The sequence below is a fragment of the Mastacembelus armatus genome, chromosome 1 (assembly GCF_900324485.2).
Source record: "Mastacembelus armatus chromosome 1, fMasArm1.2, whole genome shotgun sequence".
NCBI lineage: Eukaryota > Metazoa > Chordata > Actinopteri > Synbranchiformes > Mastacembelidae > Mastacembelus > Mastacembelus armatus.
Window position 1 is genome coordinate 20,267,121 of NC_046633.1, and position 19,054 is coordinate 20,286,174.

The following is a 19,054-nucleotide window of genomic DNA, read 5'->3' on the forward strand; positions in this document are numbered from 1 at the left end:
TTCAATTGGCCTAGTTTTATTAAGTATCATCCCCAGTCTCCTTAGTTTGATTCCCTCGAATAAATACACACTCACAATAGTGAAGTGTGCATGGAAATAAAAGTAGCACGTGTTCACTTGCAGTGCATTCAGAAAGTATTCAGACTTCCTTCACCTTTTTTTCAATTTTGTTATGTTGCAGCCTGATACTACAATTGTTTACATTTTTCCTTTTTTTGTACAAAGAACTGAGTAAAGGGTCTGAATACTTATGTAAATGCGATATTTGAGTTTTTCCTTTATAATATTTTTACATACATTCCTAAAATTCTGCTTTCACTTGTCATTATGTGGCACTGACTGTAGATTCATGAAAAAAAAAGAATTTAAACAATCATAGTATCAGGCTACAACATAAGACTGAAAAAAGTGAAGGGTGAATACTTTCTGAATACACTGAACCTGATGTCACCTACAGTAGAATTAATGAGTAGGGAAATGGTCCTTTCCTGTGTGTTTTTAATGAGTATGTGTTTGAGCATGCTGTGTGCTGGGTTCTTGTGTTACTCAGTAATGAGGTTCACAGTCTTCCACCAGGCTGTCTGTGATATAGTTGACCTGCAGCAGCTCCTGATAATAGTTTTTCTCCACTTTTGTGTTGACTGTCCAGGCTACAACATCCACCCCTCTCTGGGCCCAGTACTGCACATAGTCCCTGCGGACAGAAACACAGTTACAGCAGGATTTAGACATTTGAAACTCCATTGTTACACAGGTTGCTAATACCTCTTCTATCAGTCAAATAGTCTATGTAATTGTTAAGCAAACGCCACTCTAAATCATGCAATTACACACCCATGAATCTAATGAAGCTTTCTTAAGGCTACATGTATCTTGAGTTAAGTTCTAGTTAGGATGAGAATATGACTGGACTCAGCAGCAGAAACTCACAGTGAGACAAAGTTCTTCTGGATGAGGAATGCTGAAATGCCACAGAGCCTCCACAGCACATGATGGTGCGCCAAGTCCAGCATGATGTCCATTACTGTCATCCAGCAGTGTTTCCATAGTGATGAGAAACGCGGGGTGCCATCTCCGAAGTGACTCAGGCTCCATGGCCTGTGGGTCAATGCTGTCACCACTTCGGGGTCACTCTGTCTCATCTGGGTCAGAGCACAACAGAGGCAGAGACTATGCTTTTGGTGAATGTTGGTAAAATGACTGATACAACAACAGCACAATACATGACATGAATGTGAAAAAACATTTTATCTATTTATTTATTTAAAAATTTGTTCTGCTCATTTTCGTATAAAAGGCCAGGATTTTCTGCTCAAAATGGTCTACTCCAACAAGTCCATCATATGTTGTCCGTGAAGTAATCCAGAGTAATCAGGTTATTTATATAGTGAGCTTTGGTGTATTAGAGAAGACAAACAAAAAAAAACATACTCATGTTGCGTAATCAAAGTCTGGTAATGTTATTTGGTTGGAATTATGGCACACTAATTTCTACCAGCATCACCTGAGGCACAATTCAGTCTTCCCATGGTGGTCGGGCTTTATACTCAATCATAGACAATATGGAAATTTAGCTCTGTTATAATAGAGTGTTTATGTTGGCAAGAACAAACCTGCGAAACCTGCAGGCTGGTTACACAAACCTATGAACATATTCACACTGCCTCTTTTATTTACTGCCAATCGTCATGTTCTTAGTTTGTTCAGGAACAGTACGCTGTTGGCTGAGTGCTCACGTTCAACAGCCTGAAAAACACAGACCCGTCTTACCCTGTAGATGACTTTGGGCTCAAAGGAACAGACGATGCTGCTGTTGTAGAGGACTGGATGTTTCTTATAGAGGTCTTTAAGGGCTGCTGCTGCCTGGGAGGGGAGGGAAACACACAGTTACTGGAGGTCAGTCAGTTGTTTACCGCGTACACTGTTTGTGTTTTTCTGTGCGCTAACTTGCAGCTGTGTACAACTGGACACACTGCTGTGGGTCCTGAGCTCGAGGATGTTACTGCCTGAAACAACAGCCATCACCACAGCCATGCATTCCTTACTGGTCAAACAATGTGCTGAGTCAAAAAAAAAAAATACACTGATGCCAGCTTAACATTAGCTTTTTAATATGAAGAATGATTTACAGTTGAAGTGACTGTTGTACTTCAGGTTTGAGCACAAAAAAAAAAAAATCTATCAAAATGTGCCACTACATGACTCACCTGTGGCAATGTCCTCGATGCGTGAGAACATTTAAGTGCATGTGTTTTGTGGGGTTTGGTTTGTTCTAAACTACAGTGCAAACTGGAACAAGTGTTCTGGACATCTTACAGTGGAAATGATAAGGCCTGAAGTGATTGGCTGATTCATTATTAAATAATGTAGTAGTGTTTACTTTCTGTTTGACACAGACTACATAAACCCACATTATATTGTAGGATCAGAGCAGGATCAGGATTAACATAACATTTTCAGTCAAACAGCAGTTTAACATGTTTAATTAACATTGTTTCATTCATTTTCAGAAGGTTTCAGGGAAATGATTTTTGTTTGAGTGCATATTGGAGGAAATCCAGTGTACAACTGAATTCTTGCCAAAGGACTCAGCAATAAGTGTACATTAACTACTGAAAAACAGCCCTATCAAAAACCTGCAGATGTGTGATGATCATTTTGTACTGGGACACAGTAAAGGCCATCACTGGGCCACCACATCATGTTCTCTACATGATGTAATATTGACTGGGTACAGATCAATTAAATCAACAATGTATAAGAGACAGATTGCACAGAAACAAGCCTGGTTTTGTTTGTTAGCTTTGTTGACTGCACCTCATCTGGATGACCCTTGACATCAAAGTAGATGGTGAGCTGCAGTTTGATGCATTCCTCCACTGCCTCCTCCAGCGTTGGGACCTTTTCTCCAGCAAACTTCTCCCTGTTAACAGAGGACACAAATGTTCCAGCCCCTACAGAGCAAAAACAACTTTCCAAGCTGATTTACTCTTTACCTAAGAAGCATCATATGTTATTATAATTCAAATCAAAGATCAAGTATTTACGTAACTTAGGGGCATCATGCCAGTTGTCCACACTACAGGGGCCAATTGCCTACATTCATAAAACCTGTAGTTATTTGCAGCTTTTAAATATGGAAAACATATGCAAACATCCTGTGATTTCTTTAGTATTACTTGTCAGACACTGCACTGAAAATGTATGCTGTCTGAACAGGATAAATCTGTATATCTCATGAATTCTACTGTGTATAATCTGTCTCATCTTTACAAAAATAATGACTATTTTGTTTTGTAATGTGTTGTAATGTTGGTGATTAAGAAAATGAAGTTATCCGTTCCTCTGGTTCTTAGATTTTTCTACTTTAAATCTTGTGTTGCTGTGGCATTTTGCATCTATTCCAGCTACATCTTCACTTGTTAGCTTGATTTTGAGGGACTGTTTTGTATCCTTCTTTCTTTTTTTGTTTTTCTTAAGTGAGCTGTGTCTAGAAACCGCCTGGGTTATTCTCCTGCCTGTATTACTAACAGCATGTCCCTGTATTAATAGCAACGTGTCTCTCTCCTTTCAGGATCAGTTAAAGCAAAGTCCTTATTTATTTTTTATAAACTCTTTCACCTAGTCTAACTGTAAAGGGCTCAATTCAGTGTCCCAAGCAGTTGTACCAGTACAATATGTTGTGTACCAGGCAATTCTAAGGAAGAAAGTACATTTGAAACAGAAAACCAGTCAGATCACAAAAATATACTGTAGCCAAATATGTTGAACACCTACATAAATGACTTGTCTAACCTGCTGCAACACCTTCAGGGCTTTAACATGCTAACCAAAGAAATGCTCCACAACAAGGTCCTTCCCTTTAGGACTTATTTTTGCCTATCAGCTTGCATTTCTCCATAGGTGAAGTTTGACCATTTTTTAAATTTGCATTGTGTGTTGTGCTTCACTAGCAGAATAGCACCAAGTAACACAGCTCATCAAATCGGTGTTGGTCGGTGCTGAGCTGTTCCTGGTTGAATGAACTTATTACAAATTCAAACAGAATTTAATTTATTGTCATTTGCATTACTTCAAATATTTAGATGTACAAGAAACAGTTGTATTGGACCTATTCTAAACTTGGTGTAGTTGTCGGGAAGAATCTGAGTCAATCTGCATTGTGATGACATGCTTCATGCTCTGGTTTTCATGCTTACAGTGATGAATTGGTAAACACACTTTAGGCTGTAACCTTTGGTGTGACAAGGGTCAGGTACAAAATATTTCCTAGCTGTAAAACAGTATTCAGTATATTTGTTTCAGTTGCATTGCATTGTAAATGTAGTATATCAAGGTCTTTGCATAATTTATACTTTTTGAGTTGGCTAAAGTAACAAATGACTAATTGCACTTTGAAAATGAATATTAACTTATGCCAAAGATGACCAAAATATTACTTCCACCACTATTATCTACCTGGATACTCTGCCAGACTGAAAGGGCTCTGCCTCTGGATCAGGTTTCTGGGTCTGTTGAGATCAGGGGGTGGGGGATTTCTCTCTTCCTCTCTCCAATTCTGTAACTCACTGTTTTCTTTGGCATGGTTTTTCATATGCTTGTATAAGTTTGTCGCATTGCCACTGTGTCTTACAGCCTTTGTACAAATTGTACATCTTGCTGTTGTTTCATTATCTGCCAAGAAATATAGCCACACGGAGCTCCTCCTCCTCTTATCCATGTCTCTGCTCCGTGTCTGTGCTGTTGGCCGCCTGCTTGCTTGTTTGCCTGACGCCAAAGAGTCATGTGATGGCACAACATCAAAACACAAAAGGGGGGAGGAGGAGCAAAGGCCTGCTCCACGCTGTGACAGCAGCTGCACTTACACACCTGCACAGACATGTCTGTTCTTTGATGGAACAGGAGCAACACACTGAATGTAAAACTTAAAGTATCGATCCCATCACTTCAGTATCGATCAATGTGATACCAAAGTTGGTATCGATAATATCAATATTTGGATCGATCCGCCCACCCCTACTTCCTAAATCTACAGCATCTGCTGCAATAAAGAAAAAGGTAAATATCTGCCTGTATGTACACTATACCTTTATCTTTCTTTCTCACCTAAGTCGATGTTTGGCAGCTGCATCGAGTTTTCCCAAGTCGGAAAGTTTCAAATGGCTGAGTGGTCCTGACCCGTTGGTGGTCCGGTCTACAGTCTCATCGTGCATTAGTATTGGGATGCCATCTGCTGAGAACTCCAGGTCCAACTCCACACCTGTCGCCCCATTTTTACTGGCCTAGAGATGAAGAAACAGGGATGAAAGTATCTCAGGATACTATTTTGTCTCAGTCAAAATATGTATCTAAAAAATGTACCCTAACTTAAAATTAAGAATTACTAAGAAAACTGACATTAGGTGAAAATAAAAACACTTTTTTGCAGACATGCTGATTTTTAACAGTATAGCTGACTTCCCTGACACAAAAACTGGTTTATATTGGGCGTATATAATCAGTTAGTACTATCTTGGAAAAAACATATCAATATTTGTCCCTGCTGGGCTATAAATGACATGAAACTTCTGTGCAGAAATGCCAAAGAAATTTTATATAACTGAAAACTGTGTCTCCGTCAAATGGTTTTCCTCAGCATGCAGTGATTTGCTCATTTGTTCAAACACACATTTTAAGGACCCGTATCAAAATTATTTGTTATGTCTTTGTGCAAAAAATATTTCGGACAACACTAGTGATGTGTTTAAAATGTATTGGTTATACCACAAAAGACTGTGCCGCTGCAGTAGAGATATTGCTGAAACAACTGTAGCTTCCAGTGGTTAAAAGAGAAGCGATGCTGTAACGTTAAATGAAGACATAGCACGTCATCATCCAGTGAGGAGCCACTGGCATTAGGCTGTGGGTAAGAAGAGCTGTCTCAGCGTATGTGAAGCAAACTTGAGGTCGACCGATTAATTGATTTGCTGACTTGAGTAGATTGTCATTTCTAACATAATCAGCATTGACCTGTGTGACGCTTCATGTTGTCTCACTCAAATTGCTTTTCTACCAGAGCTCAGTGGATGTGGACAAGTGGGGGCTGACTAACTTCTGAAAGAGTGAAAAGAAGAACTTCATGGGAAAAAAAACAGCACAGTTTAAAGTCTCATTTTTCAAAGCCACATGTATTTAATTAGTTACCTATAAAAGCTTACTTTTAGCAGGGGCAAATCTACACCATTTTTAGGGGTACTCAAGCACACATAACCTTATCTCAGCACCCCCCAAAAATATGGGGGGGTCAATATGGTCAATAATTATGACCTATTATGAACTAACAGCAAATTTTGCAAATGCGTTAATTGTGTGAACTTTTCTAATCATCACACATGTAAAAGCAACACAGAAAAAGAAGAAGGTCGCAGTGGATTTCATGGTTGAGATTAAAACCAGGAAGTAGAAACTTTAATGTCAGCAAATCCAGTTGCTGCTTGTTCTGACTGTGAACACTGAATCATTATTACTGTGACTTAGAAAGTGTGTGGTTACAGCAACGTTAGCTGATTTAGCTGCACACTCGCCACACTGCAACTGATCCAGTTTATTGTTTAAGTGCTATGAAGGACCAATAAGGTGTAGTATTAAAAAGCACTGCAAGCACATTTCTGGACAGTGAATTGAAGCCATGGGCAAATCCTCACTGACTGGAAAGCCCATAGACAATGAGGTTCAGGTGAGAAAGTGAGGTCAAAGTGACTCTACCTGACTGCACTGATCATATCAATCTAATGTTCAATTGGAATAATGTTATAAGTTGATATTGATCAATTCATAGCTGTAATCAGATCATAGATTCTGTGACTGGTTGACAGCTCAGAGCAGAGAGGAGCACTGAGCATCAGGCCCAGCATAAACGTCACATTATGTTGTGAAAGTCTGATCCTACAATCGCCCCCGACTTTCAGACAGAGAAGGTGAAAACCCCTAGTAAGGAGAAATGGGCCCAACATATAATAAATAATCAGCTGCCCGGACTTCTAGGAAAACACATATCGGTGTCGAGCCTATCCAAACCTGCCCACGTCCACCTCTCACCTCACGGATGGCAGCTATCGTGTTCTCCGGTGCATCGTGGCCTCCGCCCCGGTGAGCGACCACGGACACTTTGGCGGAACCCGCCGTGGCCCTCTCTGGGTGTAGCACCTGTCGAGCTCGGATGGCCGGTACTTGAGGAAACTGGATCATGGCCATAAAGAGGTAGAGGGAGGCGGTGAGGACGACTGTCCACACCGGGCTCCGGGTCCCGAGCAAGACCAGCACGAAAATGATCGAGTAGAAAGTAACTTGATCTCCGAGCAGCAGCATTGCCGTCAGCTAACGTTAGCCAGCCGTCCGGACAAGTCACATTTTTCAGAGCCTTTATCTGACCTAGGATGCTGCTCTGTCTGCCGAAGTGCCGACAACATGAAAAACACAGTTCCTAGAGGATCAGGACAAACCCGGTACGTTGTTGATGTTACACACTTCGGCGGAAATGGTCACACGAGGAATAACCGTCACAGGTGCAGTTTAGATAAAACTTCATAAAATTGAATTAAGTACAAATCTCAAGGTGACCTGAAGTTAGAGTCTGCAGCTCACACAAGGACGCGCAACAAAACACTAATAAAGAAGCTGTTACCATTGAGGATCACGTTAGGGTCAAAGTGCATAGCTAGCTGTTAGCTTCATGCTATCCTGGGAGGTTTCTGACTTTTCTTGTCTTTGCTAGCCATGGTGAGTCGTTTTTACTCTTATGCTGCTTTCACTGTTTGCCAAGTTATCATGAGCAGATAGAGGAACTGTATAAAAGCTCAGTTTGCAGCGATGAACATTGTATTTGTTCATACGTTTCTCCACTTGGTTTCTCCATGATCGCACAAGTTAAATTACAATGACATATTAAATGCAACTGCAGCTGTGAACCGTTTTAAAATGCGCACTAATCTGTCCAATATTTATTGTTTGTTGGTGTTTTTATCATAGTACAGTGAATATCTTTGTGATTTGGACTGTTAGTTGGAAAACAATTGAAATATGTCATCCTGTAAAGCTCTGGTTTTCATTATTTTGTCCACCCCTGCATGTATGTTGAGGTCATCTTTCATTTTAAATTGAATGTTTTTGGTGTTTTGTACAGATCCGGTCAGTGCAGCTGTGCAGATTAACCTCCCGCATCCTGTCCTGTACCAGAGGATCATGTGTCCTCACAGGTCACATATCTTACAGCAAGCAGCCTCAGTCATCAGTGGACAAATTCATCCACCAGCGCTTCCATGGACTGTTTATACCTAAAGTCACTGCTCTGGCCAGGCTCTCTGAGCTGTCTGCACAGAAGTACACTATGATTTACACCCTCCCACACATTAAGCTACTCCGTGCTGTGTCCAGACTCAAACTGCTCCAAACTGCAATCACTGTAGTCATCTTGCCCCCAGTGTATTTCCTCTACCTCCAGGGCCATGTCTCCTTCTTTCTTGTTAGCTATACAACTGGTATAGCACTGTTTGCTGGTGTCATGCTGTACACTGCTAGTCACTTCTTCAGGAGGGTTGTGGGGATGATGTACCTTGACCCATCCCAGACTACACTGAAAGTGTCACACCTCACCTTTTGGGGCAAGCGCCATGACATCTACTTGCCTGTGTCGGATGTGATGACCATTGGGGATACTGGGGACTCTGTGAATGAGACAATACTGAAACTAAAGAGGTACAGCAGCCCAGAGACATTGTATTTCTCCACTCATTTTGGACGTGTTATGGACAGTCAAGGTTTTGAAAAGGTTTTTGGAAATGTAAGATGATGATAAAACAAATGCATGGATTTGGAAGTTAATCAAAAGTGAAACTCATGCTCCAGATGCAGCATTATTATGATGAGACGCACCTGATGTCTATGAAATGTGGTATCAGAGTCAGATATTATACAGTGATTTATGCAGTGTAGCCAATTGTGTTTCTGGTATGCTGCTTTTCTGCTGTGGCCACTGTCAATAATTAGCTAATAAATATTTTTTGTGATGTGTGTGATTGAAAAGTGAGGAGGCACATTTGCAGGTCACTGCAGGACTTGTCTTTAAAGTGGAACAACATGCTAAGTAATCAGTGTTACTAATATATAACAAAATCATAATACTAATAATGTCAAGAGTATTCAGATTACGTTGGTCTGGTAACCAGTTAATATATGAAGCTGAAAAACTAAAATAATTTATATCATCTTTATACAAATAACATTGTCCTAATGTTTAAAAGTGAAAATAGTTTTGTTGCATCTTTAGCCAAAGACCAAACACGACTGCATGACACATCTGAGTAAACAAAAGTGCATTAAAAGACCATTAGTAAAAACTGAAGTCATAATCAAAAAGTTCTAATCAAATAAAATAACAAGAAAGAGCTAAAGCACTGTTATGGCCTCAGCAGTGAACAGACTAATGTACTCTACACTGTATTACATTTATAATGAGGGACCTGTTAATCCCATTACACAAAAGATAAAAAAAGTATATGCTTTTACATTGAATCTGAATATCCCTGTCGTCACAATACATGTCAGAACTTTTGCACCACATCAGAAATTGCATCTTAACGTATGCACATGACGCCATAAATTGCCTCTAGGTGTGAGTGTGATAGAATATAACAGCCCTGTGATATTTTGGTGATCTGTGCACAGTGCACTCTGCCTCTTGTCCAGCTGGATTGCAGGAGTAGGCAGTAGGTTGGATGGAGGAATGCACACTCCTGGGCTGTACACAAGACTTTCTTCTTTTTGCAATAAAGAACATGAATTTGACTAGATATTCACCTCACCCCTTCTATTTATAATTGTGTATTTCCCACTTTAATATGAAAAGGAACATGTCTGTAACTGAAATAGCATTCACTAAGATGGAGATCCATTAGGATACTAGGTGTGATCATTTTCCTGGCCCCCTGTTGCATCATTTGGCCCACCTTCAGCTCTGGATGCACCAAGATTATAATATTCAAGTTCAATGTCCTCCTGGCTTGCTGACACCTGCCCCCTTGGTACCTATGGGGGGAGCATAGCATCAGAGACTAGTCAAACAGTGTATACATTGTATGTCCAATCCTCTAATGAATAAACATACACTGTACCTTTTTGTGGAAATAGATGGCAGTGAAAACTGATGCTAAAATCAGCAGCAGGCCAGCAAGTCTAATGATAAAAGCTGCTGGATAAGCTGAAACAGATTCACAACAATCACATTAAATCATAGAATATAAGTGTAATAGTGATCATTAAACTACGCTTCAATCCTGCATCCTCAAGAGATTAAAATTCCTTTGTACTAGTAAACATCTGTTATTTCAAAATAGTAAAACTATAGAGATTTTAATAAAACATGTATAACTGTATCACTGCCTGAATACTTTCATGCCTTCTTTGTTGATCTGCTAAAATGTGTTTCCTACATGTTTTGAAATAGTGATTCTGATTTCCTGGGTTTTCAGTGGCCGCTATTTATCCAACCACTGCATCTTTATAGACATAACTGGCTGATATCTGTTTGGTTTAAAGTGTGATGTGGAAACAGCTGATAATGCTCTCCATGCTGCCCAAACGTGAATGTAAAAATAGCTTAGAGTCACATTTCCCAGTCTGATTCAGCTTTACACTTTCAGTCATGTTACCTGATATACTGAAAGACAGGGGCTGGCTCTTCGAGGAGAACTTATGAGAGAAGATATAGATGTGATAAATGCAGCAGATGTTTGCTTGGTGGCCGTTTTCTGCAGCAGGAATCTCGAAGTGTGAAGTGTGATTAACAGATTTCTGGGCATAGCTGCGTGTTCTGGTGGACGTGGCGACGATGAGCTGGAAAAAGCCTCCTGGGTACTGGGGTTGAATGGAGCAGCTGATTGTGAAGTAGGAGTACATGTAGATCCAGTTAGTGGAAGGAGCGATGTAAATTTTTGGTTGCAACAGCAGATCTGTAAAGAGAAAGGGCAGTAAAGATCACTGTCTTTGATAACTTTATAGTAATGTTCAGCAAACCTCTGGCTGACTGTAGAGATTACCATCATGTCTGAGTCACTGAAGGTGTCACCTGAGCAAGTGATCTCCAGGCTGAGTGAGGAGTGCCACGGTCTCGTTGATATATGCTCCCTCAGTGCTGATCCAGACTGAACCGTGGAAGAAATCCCCCACACATATTGTGGTGTAGAAGTCTTCATTTTACTGGAAACAGCTGAGCCACATTTCAGCTGCTTACAGGCTAAAGTTGCTAATGTCAGGTCTCCTTTAAGGCCATCCACTGGTTTCCAGTCACCCTGGAGTTTCATTTCCAGTCTACCAGCACAGCGACTGCCTCCTCTCACCAACCTGATGTTATCAGGCTCTGAACAGAGACAAGTTCAAAGTTAATTATTGTTGAATCTTAAGACAACCATCTGTATTTTTGCTTATATATACATATATATATTACTTGCATTAATTTTGCAAAGATGGTCTGAAAAAGTGAAACCTAATAGGATCACTCCTTCCTTTTAACATGTCAGCCCAGTCCAGTCAGTTCTTTAAATGACAGCCTAGGACGACTGAGCAGTCACATGGCTCAGTGCCCTTTGTTCTCAGTGCTATTGTCCATGTCTGTCTTTGAACTTTATCTTTTGAGAACCTGTATTGCTGAACCTCATCTTCTTGACAAATATGAAAGTGTATAATTCCATTACAGCTGGGTAACTCCAAAGCTCCAAATCGGTTGCTAAATGGATTTTGTGGTGAGATTGCTAACTGCTAGTCAAAAGTGACATTCATTACGACAGGGTATATTAAAGCTCTAACTTTTCCTTTACCTGAACAGGTGAGTTTTACAGGTGTGCAGTTGTCAGTAGGTTTCTCATAGGTTTCTCTCCCACAGTCCAGGAGAGTAGACTCATTGCCTCTGCACTGGAAATTTTGCAGCCACTCAAGAGCATTTATGTTTCCATAGTGTGCCTCCTGGAGTTTTAAAGGTGCCCCACAGCCAAGCTCTCTACAGACCACCTCTGCATCCTGCAGGTCAAAATCACCTTCGCACGCTAAGGACCATGACTGCTCAGCTCTGACCTCCACTGTGCCTGAACACAGAGTAGTTTCATTCACCAGCCTGACAGACTCTGCAGAAGGGCAGAGATAGTAACTGGTATTAAAATGTTTCAAATAATAATGGTGCCCATAAAGAATAAGGAACAGCAGCAAGAACCTACCATATAAGCTATATTGTTAATCCGTTCAAAGAAATCTAATGACAGGATTTGTAGAACTGGGTTCTAAAATACTTTGTGTTACAAAAAATACATGTACATAGTCTTAAAAGAGTAACTAAGTACATGTACTCAATTACTGCTTAAATGCAAATTTGGAGTACTTATGTTAGTGTTTCCTTTGCTGGCTATACTCTATACTATTACTTCACCACATTTCAGACATACATATTGTACATTGTGCTCCCCTACATTTGACAGCTACACTTGCTCTAATGATTAAAATTTTAAAAACTGTAATGAAGATATGATTTATTGTTAAACAGCATATACTGCTATATGAATATTTTTAATACATTTTTTTTATTTCTAGTAATATTTATATTCTAATTGTAATGGAGTACTTTTACATTGCTGTATTTACAAAAGTTCAAAATCTAAAAAAAAAAGTATATTTGCCACAGCTGTCTAGGGCAAGCAAACAATTCAGCATATATAAATGATGAAGTTTCCAATGATGTATGCATACTGAAGACATTTCTCTGGAAATGTATTTATTTATATCACCAAACTAAGTAGCTCTTCCCAGGTAATTTCAATCAGTATTATCTGTTCGTTATAATGACAGTACAATATGATGTGAGGTTTAATTACTGAATCTTGATTTCTTGATGTCATTGTGATGTCAGTGTGTTACCTGAGCAGGCGATCTCCAAACTGGAAGGGGAATAGTGGGGCTTCATCAATATATGATCTTTCAGTGCTGCCGCAGACTGAACACTAGAAGCATTTATTTTCCAAACAAATCTGGAGACATAACTGTATTTAATTTTTGTTGAAATAGCAGATCCACAGTCCAAGTGTCCACACACTACAGCTGCTGTTCTCAGGTTCCAGCCAAAGAAAAGCTCATCCACTGGCAGCCACTTATTGTGGACGTTCATTTCCAGTATACCAGCACAGCGGCTGGCACCTCCCATCAACCTGATATTACCAGGTTCTGACCACAGACAAGAGAGCAATCAACACAAAACATTCACCCTCAATTAGATAAGGAACATATAAATAGCGAAACATCAGTGATGTTTCATCATTGCTTATTGTCACTTTACCTGGAGGAGATTTCTCCTGCAGTCCTGCAGTGAACAACATTCAGAAGGGAAAAAAAGAAACATTTATGTAAAGCAGTATTTAAGTTTCCTCAGAGCTCCAGACAGAAAAAAAACCCCATTCACAGGCTAATATGGCAAACACTTTCAGTACAGTAAAGGCTTGGGGCTGGTTGTACAGCTGGATGTTAAGACTCAGCTGGGGGTGGCAGGATGAAGTGCACAGTTTCTTATTCCCTTTGGGTAAAACAATACAGGAAGACTGAGACGCTGTGTAAATCTAAATAGGGTGGTAGACACACTGACTGAGTGTCCTGATGTCATATTTAGTCTTTGTTACACAAAATTAAAAATTGTTGACAGGCCCTAATAGAATAAGTTGTTAGCTATAAAGCTGTAAATGCTTAGAAGTTAAACTACATTTATGTGCAGTTGAATGGCAGCAATAACAATGACAACAACAAAGTTCAGTACTTCACTCATTTCATATTACACTCTCAAGGACATTATCAAACTATCCAAATGATACATGTATGATTACCAGGATCTGGCATGACCGGCCACTTCATAACAGTCCTTGTCAAAACCTCTTGCCTACTGTACATTTTTGAATTTAAAATTTATGGTCTTTATCAGACTTTGCAGAACTCCCTTTGAGGTTTTATACTATTTTCCGCATGAATTCCTGATTCTTACAGCTATTTCACACATCAAGAATGAAAAATTCAGTCCTACCAGGCGTCCACAGCAACATCAACAGCATTAGTACATAAGTCATATCCAGTCAGTTTGTTATCACAACAAGTCTTTTCTGGTTCTAGCTCAGCGTATATGTACAAGTTCAGACATCAGATCTCTGGTCACATGTACTTTTTTCCATCCTTTATCTTTTTAGTCAGGTTCCTGTGCAGTTCAACCCATACTCTTTACTCTTTCTCCCATTAAGGGCTGATCTTTAGGGCCTTTAGTGGTAAGCATTGAATATCAATATCCAGCTGTCTTTTTTTTTTTTTTTTTTTGCTTAATTCAGTTTTAATGTCTTAATATTTTGAGTTACTGAGACACAATTTCTGTCTGCAGCACATGGGCTGCCTGTCAGGTTGTAAAATATGAAATTTCTTGAGGTTCATACATCCACTTCACATAGGCAGTAAAACATGATATATAGTATTCCCCCATTTCAGATATTTGTCACTATAAATTCCAAACCAATCAGCTGTCACATTATTAAATTTCATCCTATTTTTTGCATGATGTAAATTTCATGATGTGTAAATTGAATTGAAGCTGAATAGAAGTCTAAATTTGTTCACTATCCAGTTAATGAAAAAATAAAGGCAAAAGGTTTTAACACCAGTCTTTAAAGTTAATGGAAAGTTTCCAGTTATATGTTACATGCAGTCAGTGCATGTTAAGAAATGCTTATCTTATTTCCTGCTGTGAGTCACTCTACAGTAGTACAGTGATAAAAGTAGATTACTGCTGTTTGTTACTGACAGAGAGCTACTGATGCTACTGAAATAATTATTGGTTCATCATCACTGTCATGCAGGTCCAAAGGATTAATCTGATTTCCTAAACTACAAGTTGTGTGTTTACTTTTTTGCAGATTTTCACATAAATTTAGTCAGTGTTATATTGTTATAATGAGGTAAATCAAATCAATTTGTTGTTTCTCTGCAACTATAGCACAACTTTCCAAAAAAGTTGAAAAGGATCATGGCTAACTGGCCAGTATTTGTGAGACTGATTTGTGTATTTGTGAGGCTGTAGAGGTGATGGAGGAAGTGAATGAAAACTGCACAGTTGTATGCCTGATTTTGCTGTAAAGTCTTTACTTTTCAAGATATTTCTTTTCTTGGTAAATATCTTTAATGATAAAACCAGAAAGCATGGTGGATGAGTGGTTAGCACTGTTGCCTCACAGCAAGAAGGTTCCTGGTTTGAAACCCATCAGGGTCCTTTCTGTGTGGAGTTTGCATGTTCTCCCTGTGCTTGTGTGGGTTTTCTCCAGGTACTCTGGTTTCCTCCCACAGTCCAAAAACATGTATGTCAGGTTGATTGGTGACTCTAAATTGCCCATAGGAGTGAGTGTGAGTGTGTGAGGTTGTTTGTCTCTATGTGGCCCTGTGATGGACTGGTGACCTGTCCAGGGTGGACCCCTGCCTTTCACCCAAAGAGAGCTGGGATAGGCTCCAGCAGATCACTGGGACCCTAGTTAAGGAATAAGTGGGTATAGATGATGGATGGATGGATGGATAAAACCCAGTTCTCATTTAATCCACTCATTACACTGTTCTGTAGTATGTTATTTGGTCCACCAGGGGGCACCTGACTCCAGGTAATATACCTCAGACATGTATCTACAGTTTAATTTAGCAGCTGAACACAGTGTCAGTATCTCAGGTCAGCAATACAGATAGAGCATAATGATAACTAATGTTATCAGTTTAACCTGTGATTATTTTCCAGTGAGTAATTGCTGTCTTGTTTCTGCTATATGAATATTACAGTGTGTGCCAGGTCGATATATTGTATAACCTCACCCACCATCTCTAACAGTTACCCACCATCTTGGTTACTTTAGGGTATTTTTTCATTTATTTTATTTTATTTTTTTCAATATGATACATATGTTCTGCTCTGGGTCCTACTGATAATGCATGGGGACTGTGCATAGTTGAAGTCACTGTCATGTTTTGCATGATATGTCCTCCTATGGCCTGCGGGTTATTTTGCTATGTTCTGTTCATTTATATATCGACTCTACCTGAAATAACTAGCAGATAGGGCTCTGTGGTTGCAGTTAAACCCCAGATAAAGAACACCCTCGATTCAACTATGGGCTCCCAGAAGAACACTTGAGAACATGAACAAAGGAACAAAGGTACTGGAATGAAAGTTTTTTTTCCCTCTGCAAACCCTTCGTGTATTCAAAGGGATTCTGGCAGCTCCAAGGGCTTCTTTCATGTGTTAAAGGGCCCTGGAGATCCTTGCTCTGCTGTAGGAAAACCCCGCTTCTACTTGTTGCTGTCCTGCTCCAAAGCATTAGACCCACCTCTGTTTGTTTTTGTCATTGTTAATAACTGAGACGAGCTTCCTATGATCAACAATATTGCATTGACCTCAAACTGATTGCTGCCTGAATGATTTTGCTTTTATATTCAACACAATTTCCTGTGTTTATGAACATTTTGGCTGCTTCTCTCTGACTCATTAACCATTAACAATATATAGGAAGGGGCATGCAACGTGTTTCAACGGGTGCGTAATATTCTTAAGTATGCCTGACTGTGTGTATACTCCCAAAGAGGCATTTGTCACAGTGCAACCGGGATACCATCATGTTTGTATCAGTCCCTATTAATGTTAAACTAAGGCAATTGCTCCCTGGGGTATGCCACTGCTATGAAGTGGCCAGGCATGCCAGATCCTGGTAATCATACATGTATCATTTGGGTAGTTTGTTCCCTTACACTGTTTACCACATTCCAGATTGTTTTTGGCACAGTATTTTGGATCTTTAGTACACAAAAGGGAAACCTTCCTGTCTGTGAAGGATTTCCTCTTGTTTTCAATAATCAGGTTGGCTCAGGTTAAAATAATCCAGAGCTGGATTCATTTTGGCTTGGTTCAAATGTTAGATCAGTATGTTTCTTCTGTAAACTATGACCCATTTTACAAAATTAATATAAACATGAATATAAATATAATAATTTTTATACCATTTAAAAATAAATGTATATATTAACATATGCATATGCTTAAAGATGCCTCTGATTAGTCAGACACATATGTACTGTAGAATATCAACACAAGTCTATGTAAGTTTTTCTCAGTTTATTGACATTTAAACCATAAATCCACAACCACGTCATTTTTGTAGAGATTAAACTTTGTTAGTGTTTAAAACTGACTTATATGCATCTTGATACAGCTCAAGTGCATCTGCTTAAAAAAGTAATTGACTGTTTGACACCACCCCAAAACTAAAATATAGACAGTTAATAACATTCACGGCTCCATGGAGGAGCATGGATCCCACAAGTTATTGAAAGACATTTCTAAATGAGATTCTTTTCCACTCAATGAATCATGCTCAGTGGATTGGTGAAGTTTAGTAATTGTGAAGCAGTAATAAAGACATTGAACTGATGTATGCAAGCAGCAAACATGTTCTGCACCACCGCAGGACAGTTTCACACATTTAATCAGTTTGCTATAGATTGGTAGCTACTGGCCCATAGCCACAGAAAGTGACCAGCTTTGTGTCTCTGGTGGGTTTTCAGTGGTGGAACCCTGGTACCATAAATCCAGGTGGCGGTGGTGGCCTGCAGAGCGTGTGCTTAACCCTGCATCAGGTTTATAATTAGAAACGTACCTCGCTGCGCTCGCCTGCAGGAAACCGCCTGGGCCTCCATGTGCAAGGCTGTGGGCTAACAAAGAGAGGAAAGTGCACACATGGGGCAGGCATTCGATGTGATCACAGTCTGGTATTTGAGCGCTACAATCACCTCATTAGAATGTGCAGGTGGATGGGAGCATGGTATGGAGAGAATCTATGAGACATGGTAATGTGACAAGGGAAATGAATAGTCATACTAGTATGTTTCAATTAAACGTCACTGTACTCCAGACAGAGCTCTGCAGGTTGACTCAGAGAGGCGGCAGTGGGATTTGACTGTTGCATGCATTTACTATTCTTCTAATTCTAAAGGATGTTCGGAAATAACACTTTGTCAAAGCCAAACCAAATTTTGAATATAGAGCTGGTTAATAGAATATACACGTGCTTCTGCTTGCACTGAAAATAAGTTGTTGTTTTTGTTACCCAGAAGGTTCTAGTCTTGAGGAAGACACTACTCTCTGTTGAGCAATGTAGGATATTTGCTTTTTTCACCCCCCCCAGCATTTACTTATCCCCTTTATATCTGTGATCCACTATGTCTCCAAGGAAATCTAAACCATATGGACTTGGACAAACCTTGTAAGTGTGATTATAAACCTTATATATTAGTGATGGGAAATCCTGTTTGGTAAGGGAAAAGAGTTACATTTGGTTGAAAGCCACAAAAGGCAGGAAATCCAAGTGATCCCTGCTAACACAATATACCCCGCTTCTTTATCCAACATTTTCATAAGACGTCTCAGCTCTGTCTGTGATACTGACAACCCCAAACATTTCTTTCTGTATCACTTGATCAAAATAGCTTCAGGAAATCTACTGTGAGATACCAGCAAAAGCTCCTGTATTGGATGACAATGCAGTTAAAATGTATAACTCTTGAAAGCATATTGTATACATTTACCATTTCCAAAAACTATCCTCATGCACTCAAAATAACAGAAACTTCATAAATATAGAATTAGTGTTATGCAACTTAAGTTTGAAACTTAATATCTAAAAAAAGAAGTGCACAAGCAAAGAAGTTAAGCATGTACCGTTGAATAAATCAGCAGGGCTGCTTCTTATTTTTCACTCTGCAAAAAAGAAAAACAAAACAATGGATCAAATTCTTGGGTGAGCTACTGAAGTCTTCCCTCTTAAACCAGCCATAACCAATATGCAGAGCTAATGAAGAGTGAGGATTTTTTTCTTTAAATGGAAAAAAAGAGAGATAAGTGCAGACGTTCTCCATACAGCTCCACTGGCCTTATGCCATCTCATGCTTCATCAGCTGTTTTGATGAAGCATCAGAGCAACAG

General features: G+C 39.5%; 2 protein-coding genes across 2 annotated transcripts; one reads left to right on the plus strand and one right to left on the minus strand.

Annotated features, from left to right (window-relative positions):
• Nucleotides 1–481: 481 nt before the first annotated feature.
• gde1 (glycerophosphodiester phosphodiesterase 1) lies at nucleotides 482–7,347 on the minus strand. Its single transcript, XM_026304224.1, has 6 exons — nucleotides 7,078–7,347; nucleotides 5,107–5,282; nucleotides 2,818–2,923; nucleotides 1,771–1,863; nucleotides 931–1,142; nucleotides 482–694 (listed from the first exon to the last, which is right to left on the minus strand). The coding sequence occupies exons 1-6, from the start codon at nucleotides 7,345–7,347 to the stop codon at nucleotides 547–549; spliced, it is 1,005 nt and encodes a 334-aa protein (XP_026160009.1). The 3' UTR covers nucleotides 482–546.
• A 4-nt stretch (nucleotides 7,348–7,351) lies between these two features.
• tmem186 (transmembrane protein 186) lies at nucleotides 7,352–10,313 on the plus strand. The gene is made up of 2 exons (XM_026304225.2): nucleotides 7,352–7,758; nucleotides 8,162–10,313. Exons 1-2 carry the CDS (start codon nucleotides 7,756–7,758, stop codon nucleotides 8,825–8,827), a joined length of 669 nt encoding a protein of 222 aa, XP_026160010.1. The 5' UTR covers nucleotides 7,352–7,755; the 3' UTR covers nucleotides 8,828–10,313.
• The last annotated feature ends 8,741 nt before the right edge of the window (nucleotides 10,314–19,054 follow it).